Below are 10,115 nucleotides of genomic sequence, written 5' to 3' on the forward strand. Positions count from 1 at the left end.
TGCTTTAATACCTTTTATCTATCCTACCTAATGACCAAATTGAACATTTATGTGAAATATCAAGAAATAATGCAGATGTTATTTTTCAAATGCACTCTATCTCTAAATATATTAAAATTTAATGTACATTAACCCGGTATCTCGTTCATATATGTAGCAGTAAAAATGTAAAAATATGACAAGTTAAAACAAAAATCCAGGGGGACAGAATAGCAATAAATTATTGTGCTATATGTATATTTTCAGATCCCATTTTACTGGATCACATGAAAGTGATCACCTTTATTCAACTACCTTGTGATGGGTTGCTCTGGGGGACCGACCCTCACAAATGACAAATTGGAAGAAATTTCCAATAAAGGAAAATGGAACAGCCAATTTCTTGGGAGTCCTTCCAAAATTTGCCAGTTTAAAGAAATAGAAAAGTCTCTTTCCCAAGAAATTTTTTTTGGTGGATAGACCAAGAAAAGATATGGGAGAAAAATCTCATAATGAAAAAAGAAACTTTGGGATATGTAAATTTTATATCTTGGAGAGTCAAATATTCATATGGGTTGGCTCTTCTTCCAAAATCGTCATAAAGATGGTAAGACAAGTAATTCAGGTCTTCACGTTTCAAAACATTAAAATCCACAAAGGATGTATTTAAGTTAAAACTAGACCCCCCCCCCACCAAAGCTCACTACTCCATAGAGACAAACTCTGACCAGTGCCACTCAACTAATGACTCACTAGTTCATACTCAGTCAGCCACTGACTGTATCTACCCATTTTGTAGCACCGGATATTTGCAAACAAAAGTCTTCTCACGACCCAGCCATTAACAGAGGATCCATCCTCGGAGCCATAAGGTTATTATTAAAATTAATTAAGGTTTTTAGTTGAGATGAAAAAAAGTTAATGGCACGAGAGGGATTCGAACCCACGACCTTTGGCTAGATACGCCGCCACTCTACCACCTGAGCTATCGTGACCTCGATCCGCTCGGACGTAGGTCGTGGGTTCGAATCCCTCTCGTGCCATTAACTGTTTTTCATCTCAACTAAAAACCTTAATTAATTGTAATGATTTAATTGGTCAAGCGGGCCACGAAATTAGTGAATATAATGAATTAAAATGAAGTACACTTCATTAAAGCTCTCTGTCGCCATTTCAATTGTTGTCGAGAATCCAAACCGATTACACGACATTTGAAAAATGGCAAAAGGAGGGAAAACTCATAAGGGGGGGTTGAGATGGGGAGTTGATGTCCGAGCGGATCGAGGTCACGATAGCTCAGGTGGTAGAGCAGCGGCGTATCTAGCCGAAGGTCGTGGGTTTGAATCCCTCTCGTGCCATTAACTTTTTTTCATCTCAACTAAAAACCTTAATTAATTGTAATGATTTAATTGGTCAAGCGGGCCATGAATTTAGTGAATATGTTATTATTAAAGTGGAACTCAAAGACAAGATAGCCTGTGTCCTGTAATCTTCTACCTCTCCATATTTTAATCCATTTTTAATCTTCTCTAGAGCTAATTCCGACGGGGCTATGAAGGCCAATTTATACTGGTTTACTGTCTGCTCAAAAACGTAAAGTAGAGGCACAGAAGCTGGAGTTCTTGGGATGAAAACAAAGATTGGACTGACGAGTGACAGGTGAACTTGGTGATGGTGATGAGGACAAGGAAGTGGGGTTTGTGTTCCCTAGGCACTGCAGCCTTTTGACTTGTCACTTCCTAGTTCCCTAGTTCAGTGCAATAGAGTATAGACTCAATCCTTCTCAGAAGTATCAGGTCATTGACTGATGCTGCTACCATTTTGTTCTCTAGGTTTTTTCTACAAATTAGGTTAAATCTCCATTGAGTCGTTGCTTCGCATTCAAAGATGATATGGGTGGCTGTTTCCAACTCATTCCTAATCTGCAGATGGGATCATTGTTATAGACGGGTGAACTTAGTTAATTATGCTAAAGTTTTACAGTCTGACATAGCATTTGAGCACCAGAGAAATAAAAAAGCAAGGAACACCTTCCCGGTAGGTAGCCATTTTCTCTGACAGTCAGGTGGCACTAAAGGCTGTAGTCTCATGAGAGGTGAAGGCGAAGTGTTTGGAACTGCATGGAGGCCCTGAGGGAAATCAGCGATACTAATGACCTGACCCTGGGCATGGGTCCCTGGGGTCTAGAGGCAATGAAAAGCTTGACATGTTGACTAAAGAGAGGGCCTCTCTGGGTTCTGAACCCTCCTTTGGCTTAGCATCCTGCCACAAAAGAGGATAAATAAAGCATCTTAAAATGGCTGCTTAATGAATCTTAAAACTTGTGGAACAATACCACAGGCATGAGGCACGCGAAGATTCCTCGTGCAAGGTAAAGGTAAAAAGCGTATGGAATTTATGGAAGCCAGTGACCACTGATCTGACCTGACATGGGGTCTCTTGGCATTCGGGACATAGAAGCAAATGAGAAAGTGGTCATGGTCAAAAAATAACCAATATGATTTCTCAAGGCTCTGAACCCTGCTGTGGCCTAACACCTTGCCTCAAAAAGGACATCCCAAAATGAATCCTTAATCCAAAACCTGGTAGAACGGTAAATTCCAACAGATTCCTAGAAGGCCATCCAACTTACAAAGGATAGGCATAGAAGAGGCGGCCACAAGGCCTACTGCACCTCGACCTGAATGGATCTGTTGTGCTCCCCTGTTATTTATAACTAACTGGCCAGCTTCAGGTCATTAATCAGCCTCCACAGCTTTGCCAGCGGCTCCTTAGTGTAGGATCTTGCTTATGGTTTTTCTTGTCCTAGTTGCAAGAACCTGCACCTATAGGTCAAAGCACCTTCGCAGAAAAATATAATGTGCTCGCGGTCTTCCTGGTAGTATCTGTACAGTGTTTCTTCTGTTTGTACTACTATCCAGTACATGTGCCTTCTTAAGTGGCCGTGCCCTGTCAGGAGTCCAACCAGAATCCTGGTTCGGTTGCGGTTGCCTTCCAGTAATTCTTTTGTAAGTTTTGTGGATGGTCCTTCTATGAATCTCTTTGTGCCTGTATTATTCCACAGGTTTTGGACTCATTAAGGTCCCATTTTAAGATGTATCCTATTTTGTGAACTTAAAAGGAACAGAAGAGTAATTAGGATTCTAGTCGGACTCCTGCAGGGCATTTCTGCATACGAAGGCACACGTAAGAACTAAGAGGCATTTCCTAACGGCCACTGTAGCACCAGTGTTGTACCTATTTTATGTGGTGTAGGAAAGATAAATAGATGTTCATGTAGCATTCTTCATTAAACTCAAAAATAAATGTTTGAATTGAAAAAGAATCGGCATGAATCAATAGACACGGTCTTGTGCTATTTTGTGTACAAGATATGAAATATAACCGGGAGTAGGTTCACGGATGGACAAATTGGTGGGATGTCGATCACTTTGTAGATATGTCCCAGCGGGTGTTGTCCGACGTGACCGGGGTGCTGAAGGGCCTGCAGAAAGTCGCTTCACAGGGTATCAGACTCCAGGAAAACTACGTGAACAGGATTTGGGCCAACTCGAGCTTCAAGGCAGCCGCTTCGGATGTGAAGAGTGTGCTCCTCGATAGACAGACACCTTCAAAAAATGTAGGTTTGAGTAAGTACCTCGGCCGAAACATGTCATCGGTCTCGTTGATTTTTATTTACATATAATAATTTATATATAACTTGTATACATACTTTTTCTAAAAAAAGTTAAGCACGTTGAATCCACGCATTTATCTGACTTGTTCCTTTCCAATACTTTCCCTGTCTTTTAGGCCTTCAGACATTTTTTGATTGATTCAACTATATTGCCTGGTTGATTCTCACTAGTTTACTGCCGCCAGGTGCTGGTAGTAAAAGTATATTTCAACCCCATTATGTTGAGTGGTCTAATTATTTTTTTTTTCTAAGGCCTTGTTTGTCATAACAAAGTTAGTATCACGAGCGGGATTCGAACCCATGATATTTGGCTCAATACACCGCTGCTCTTACCACTTGAGCTATTGTGACTTCAATCCACTCGGACACCAACTCCCCATCTCACTCTACAATATTATTATTTAGAGATTGTGAGATGTGGTCAGGTGTGATGTTGGTTTAGAAAAACATTTTCTTTATTGTACCAACATTTTGACCTTTATTGAGTCGCCATCAGGGCTCAAAGTGTTTGTTTTCAGTGTAGATGTGTCATTCTTGTGGGTCATGTTGAGAGTGAGAGTGGCCATTAGAACAAACCCAGGTGGCTGTTTCTCTCAATGAAAATAAATTCAGGGTCTTGTGGCCCCCTTCTTACCACAGCTCAGAAAATGTTCAAACTTCAATTCGCACAGGAACATGTGAATTGGACATTGTAAGAATGGGGATGAATTCTCTTAACAGATGAGGTGAGAGTTGGCCTCAAATCTTCAAATGGGCATAATTTCATATGGAGACGCTCAAATAGTCTCGTAATTGTTGCTTCATTGTCATCGAACAATTTGTACAGGGAAGCCAGCAATCCACTGCTCAGGCATACCCTTCTGTACCTCTCTCATTCCAACAGTTTGACTACAGTAAAACTCGGCATATAAAAACAAGGAGGCTTGTGTGCCATCTGATACCCATGGGCAATTGGTGTGTGTACAATCTTAATTGTCTTATTCTTGACAGTCTGTTGATGTGGCCCATTGTCCAGAGTCCACTTTTTTTCCCCGAATGCAGGGCTGCTGGATTCAAACCCAGGGCCTTTACCTTACAGTGATGAGTGCTGTGTCAGCGCCTAAACAGTTGCGGCCATGGATGCCTCCCAGTTCTATCCTTAACATGAGCAACAATACAATGTCTTAGGGCTCTTTTTGCCTCTTTATCAGCCTCCACATTTCCGAATATCGTAATGTCCTGGTATCTATATTTCATATAAGAGGGGTTCAAGCTAAAAATATATTTTTGAGTTACCTTATTTAAAAGAGGGTAGTAGGATGTGGACAATGTACTAATGCCGAATCCGATAGTCAATGTGATTTCAATCTTGGTATTTAAAAATTTGTTACTAATTAGATTTTTCACTGTTGGTCAGTAATGTACATTTAACTAACAACTGAATTCAACATTTTAACAATTATAATTGTTTCATTTTAAAATAATAACATTTAAATTAATTATACTTTTTAAGGCCTTAATTGAAATTATAAAGTTAGTGTCACAAACAGGATTTTAACTCACAATCTTCAACTCAGTATGCTGCTGCTTTAAACACTTGACCTATTGTGACAAAAGCTAGTGTCATAAGTGGGCTTGTGTGCTGGTTAGAGCAGCGGTGTTTTGTGCTGAAGGTAATGGTTTCGAATCACACTAGTAACACTAGCTTTTTCCTCTCACCCAAGGCCTTAGATAAAATGTATAATCAATTAAAATTTAATACAGTCAATTATGCGTATTAAATAATATATATATGTGCTAATAATAATATGATTAATTTCTTCTTTCCTTTTAGATTCAGCAGTTAGCTGTTGAAGCACTAGAGAGAAGTGCCATGGTCTATGAAGGTGTTAAAGCTTTTACGAATTATTCCCAAGGTCAGAGAAACTTATAATAAGTATTCAATGTTTTGCTTTATTTTATTTTAGCTATTTATAATTTGTCTAGCTGTTTAACTTACAGGACTGTCAAATTTTAATTTAGGATCAGCTAATGCTGAGGTCCACGATTCAAAACTCAAAACAAAATATGGTGAAAAAAGTGACCAATACACAATAGAATTGACTCCACAACAAATTGAGAATGTTTCAAAACCAACGGATGTTATAAATCGACAAACAGCGCCAAACCGACAGCTCACTCAGACTGTAAGTGTCAATTTTTTAGATTCAGTCTATGTTATGAACACACATTCGATAATATATTGTATCGCCTAGCTAAGTATACAGGCGAGACAAAGGAAAGTTCCATCGACGAGACTGGCAAGAATGGTTTCTTTTGGAAGTCTTGCTGCAGGCCTTGGGATAGGCACAATGGCCGAAATGACTAGACGGACACTTGGCTGGAATGATCTACAAAGTGAGAATCCCTTTTTAACTCATGCAAATGCTGAACGGATTGTCAACACCTTGTGCAAAGTTAGAGGTACAATTATTGTGTTAAAAAATAAAATATATTATTATAGATAATTGTACATTCAGGTGCAGCCTTGAAGATTGGGCAGTTGTTAAGCATACAGGATAGTAATGTAATAAACCCCACTCTTCAAGCAGTATTTGAACGGGTCAGACAGTCTGCCGATTTCATGCCCTATTATCAAGTTGAGGTATGAATGTACTGTTTTAAAAATACAATTTATATCCCAATTTTTCCATTTACAAAGAAAGTAATGAAAAGTGAACTTGGTCCGAATTGGAGGGATAAGTTTGCCGAGTTTAGCTTGAAGCCTTTTGCAGCAGCTTCAATCGGACAGGTCCATTGGGGGAAGCTGCACGATGGAATAGAAATCGCTGTAAAAATTCAGTACCCCGGAGTTGCCGACGGTATCAATAGTGATATAGAAAATTTGGTGTCTGTCTTGAATCTGTGGAATGTGTTTCCTGATGGTAATTTTATTTTTTTGCCGAAAGAAACCACTAAATACTCATAAATTAAGTATTTGCATTGCATTTTAGGCATGTTTATTGACAAATTAGTTGAGGTCGCTAAGAAGGAGTTGGCCTGGGAAGTTGATTATTTAAGAGAGGCAGAATGTACAAAGCGTTTTAAAGACCTTTTAAGCAACGATAATTCATATTTTGTGCCAAGAGTAGTAGGTAAGATCTATCATACCCATTGTTATAATTACATTTCTGTTTTAACATTTCTATGCTGTATAGATGACTTATCAACAAAGAAAGTTTTTGTAACAGAGTTAATCGAAGGTATCCCAGTTGACAAATGCATAGACTTGGACTTTGAAACCAGATGTCATATTTGTTCACTCATAATGAAATTGTGCCTACATGAACTTTTTGTCTTTCGTTACATGCAGACAGATCCTAATTGGTCTAATTTTTTCTTTAATACAAATACACAGAAGGTATGTAACTTATGAACATGTTTGTACATACAAAAAAAATTATATTTCATTATTAACAAATCAATCTTCAGTTCAATCTTTTGCTTTATTTATAACTAATTAAATAATTTATAAATTAAATTAACCATGCGGGCGCACGGCGGGACCTGGTCCTGGTCGGCCGATCCCGCTCGACAGTAAAATGAAAATAAAAAACTTCATGGGTAATATGCTAGCGTACCCCCCCCCCAAAAAAAAAAAAAAAAAAAATTAACCATATATTGTGATTTAGTAAGGTTATTTACATTTAAAACAATTTTTACAATGAAACCTTATCAAATTGAATTGAATCTTTTATGATAAATTGATAATAATAGACTTTTAGGCATAATTTTGCAGATAGAAAATTGACATTCCTACACTCATTAAAACATAAACATTCAATATATAATTATAAACTTTTGTAATATAGTGGAAACCCATTTATATGGACCCCAATTATCCGGAATTCTGGATTATCCGGACCTGTTTGCTAAAATAATTTTTAAAAATTATTTGGAGATCGTGAGGTGCGGTCTGGTATAGTAGTGTATAGTGGTATAATCCCACGATCTCCAAATAATCATTAATTAACGGTCACTAAACACTTTTTACAAATTTTTCATAATTCTCAACGTATATATATTAATTTTTAAAATTCATAATTCCACTATGAATTTGTCGTCTGAAATTTGTAAAGGCCACCAAATCGCCCTTCCACTACTCATACGATCGAAGAGGCCGGAGAGGCTGATAGTCACATTTTTGTTTAAAAAAAAAGAAAAGGTATACTATTTTAAAATACAAGAAATTGTTGTAACGTGTTGTTCATATGTTGGGCTTCCATTGAATAGGATTTTTTATTATGTATACTTTTATTAGGTATTTTATATGTATAAATTTTTCGAGAAACGCTTGTCCAGACTTAAACAAAAATAAAACTAATAACTATCTATTACTTTAAATGTAACCTGATATAGGAATAAAAGTGTTCACTTTCATATGTTTTTTTCCATTTTTATGACACGATACTATAATCTTAATACTAATATATATAAGATATGTAATCACTGTAATGAGGCTATTAAACATTCATACCAATTTATGCATGATAAAGATTTTATACTGGTTTGCATAAATTTAGATTACAAATGTTTATTGTTGTTTGCTCTAGCTTGTGTTATTAGATTTTGGTGCAACAAGGAGCTACAGTAAAAAATTTATGGACGAGTACATTAATATTATAAAAGCTGCAGCAGATAGGGAAAAGGAAGTCGTCCTTGAAATGTCGAGAAAAATGGGATTTTTGACTGGCTATGAATCTAAGGTGAATTGAAGTGTTTTAATTTTCACCGAGTTAAAACATTGCAAATTAATTTTACTGATTATTTCATGTTATATTTAGTGTAATGCTATTTAAGATATTAAAATTAATCAAATATCACTAACTGTGAAATAGTCATATGTCATTTAGACTTACGATTTAGTATTATGTGTTAAACTTCTTACAAACTCTCACACTTTGTTTCTAAATAAATCATCCCATTTAATTCCGCCGGTCGTGGTTCCTTCTTTCTTTCACTACTCATAAACTCCTTGTCTCCTCCCTCATCTTTCCTATCTTCAACTATAGCTGTGTTGTTTATGGTGGACTTTCGGAGGAACAAGAAAAGCGCTTGAGAAACTAGTGGACAGTTATGTTTGATTTATTTTCATTGTCCATCGAATGACCAGAGTCTAACAGCTATATTCAGACCTATCCTGGCATTATCCATCTTTCCGTAGCGAATATTTCCTAGGCAACTTCCTTTATCAATCCATAACTTCAATTCAAACCATCCATCCATTCTCTTAAAACCTGTTCATCTTCCAATGACCTGTACCTTTCTAGTCATAAAACCTCCACATTTGAACTAGTTCAAGTCTCAGTAAAGCTGCTTCCCTTGCCTCTTTTAAATCCCTCCTGTACAAACACCTCATCTCCCTCCAAACAGAGCCAACATAGTCCACAATATCATTAGACCCTTTTACTACATAAGAAAGTTTGTTTCTTTCCTTTTCTCAACAAGAATTCTCCTTTTTTTGAGTTTATGATTGTTATTTTTTTAGTTGTTTTGAGTTTATGATTGTTATTTTTTAGTTGTTTTGAGTTTATGATTATTATTGCATAAGACAGAATATTCTTTATTACTACTATTTTACCCTAAATTATTATTATCGGTAGTATTATTTATATTTTTGTTTTGTATTATGTGTTTTATATAATTTTATTTCACCATGTATTAACATCAAATCTACATTAATTCAAGTGCCAGATTACTTTTTGTGACCTTGTTATTCTTAGGGGACTCTAGTCTGAGAATAAAGTATTTTCTTTTTTCTCTTAAATAATGGCTAATGTATATTTTCTTAAAGTAAATTTTATATGGACAGACAGAATAAAGTTGGTTTTTGAATTAGATATTACAATGTATGTCATTTATAGTTATTGTTCAGAGCAGTTCAGCTAAAATGCTTCTTTTACATCGCAATTTGTCATTTCATACAAAACACAATAAAAAAAATTAATTGAAAAATTGTTGAGATGAACATTACGTAATTTATACTTTTAAGGCTATGGAGGAAGCACATGTGGAAACTGTCATGATACTCGGTGAGGTGTTTAGTGACGACGAAGCTTTTGATTTCGGCCGACAAGATACGACGAAGAGAGTAACAAAATTGGTACCCACCATCCTCAACAACAGATTATGCCCACCCCCAGAAGAAATATACTCACTACACAGAAAATTATCGGGAGTTTTTCTCCTTTGTGCCAAGCTCAAAGTCAGAATATCATGTAGACCAATGTTCATGCAAATATACAACAATTACAATTTTGAACCGATTGTTGAGTGACATAGATTTTTTGTTTGTTTTTAATTATAGGAAAAATATATAAAGTAATGTGTAATAGATAAATGAAATTAAGAAGAAGAAAAAAAAAACAAAAAACAATGCATTGTCTCTTTACATTATAATATTTGTACATTGATTAAACAAACTTCTTTCCAGTGTTTTACT

At 36.2% G+C, this 10,115-nt stretch overlaps 1 protein-coding gene across 3 annotated transcripts; it reads left to right on the forward strand.

Annotated features, from left to right (window-relative positions):
• Positions 1 to 3,116: 3,116 nt before the first annotated feature.
• LOC106673016 (atypical kinase COQ8B, mitochondrial) lies at positions 3,117 to 10,108 on the forward strand. 3 transcript variants are annotated; one of them, XM_014404907.2, is made up of 10 exons: positions 3,117 to 3,598; positions 5,469 to 5,550; positions 5,657 to 5,820; positions 5,890 to 6,097; positions 6,154 to 6,278; positions 6,336 to 6,558; positions 6,628 to 6,768; positions 6,832 to 7,034; positions 8,227 to 8,379; positions 9,666 to 10,108. In XM_014404907.2, the coding sequence occupies exons 1-10, from the start codon at positions 3,419 to 3,421 to the stop codon at positions 9,948 to 9,950; spliced, it is 1,764 nt and encodes a 587-aa protein (XP_014260393.1). In that variant the 5' UTR covers positions 3,117 to 3,418; the 3' UTR covers positions 9,951 to 10,108. The 3 variants fall into 3 exon arrangements, with proteins under 3 accessions (XP_014260393.1, XP_014260392.1, XP_014260394.1); XM_014404906.2 differs by having other exon boundaries at positions 3,121 to 3,598; positions 5,636 to 5,820; XM_014404908.2 differs by having other exon boundaries at positions 3,127 to 3,608; positions 5,636 to 5,820.
• Positions 10,109 to 10,115: the final 7 nt, after the last annotated feature.

The sequence above is a fragment of the Cimex lectularius genome, unplaced genomic scaffold, assembly GCF_000648675.2.
Source record: "Cimex lectularius strain Harlan isolate CLEC.00 unplaced genomic scaffold, Clec_2.1 scaffold224, whole genome shotgun sequence".
NCBI classification, from domain to species: domain Eukaryota; kingdom Metazoa; phylum Arthropoda; class Insecta; order Hemiptera; family Cimicidae; genus Cimex; species Cimex lectularius.

Excerpts from the sequence above, each read along its gene's own strand:
- LOC106673016 (XM_014404906.2), top strand. The coding sequence starts at position 3,419 with ATGTCCCAGCGGGTGTTGTCCGACGTGACCGGGGTGCTGAAGGGCCTG. Across the intron at positions 7,035-8,226 it reads TTAATACAAATACACAGAAG|CTTGTGTTATTAGATTTTGG; the intron begins GTATGTAACTTA and ends TGTTTGCTCTAG. Across the intron at positions 8,380-9,665 it reads TGACTGGCTATGAATCTAAG|GCTATGGAGGAAGCACATGT; the intron begins GTGAATTGAAGT and ends TATACTTTTAAG.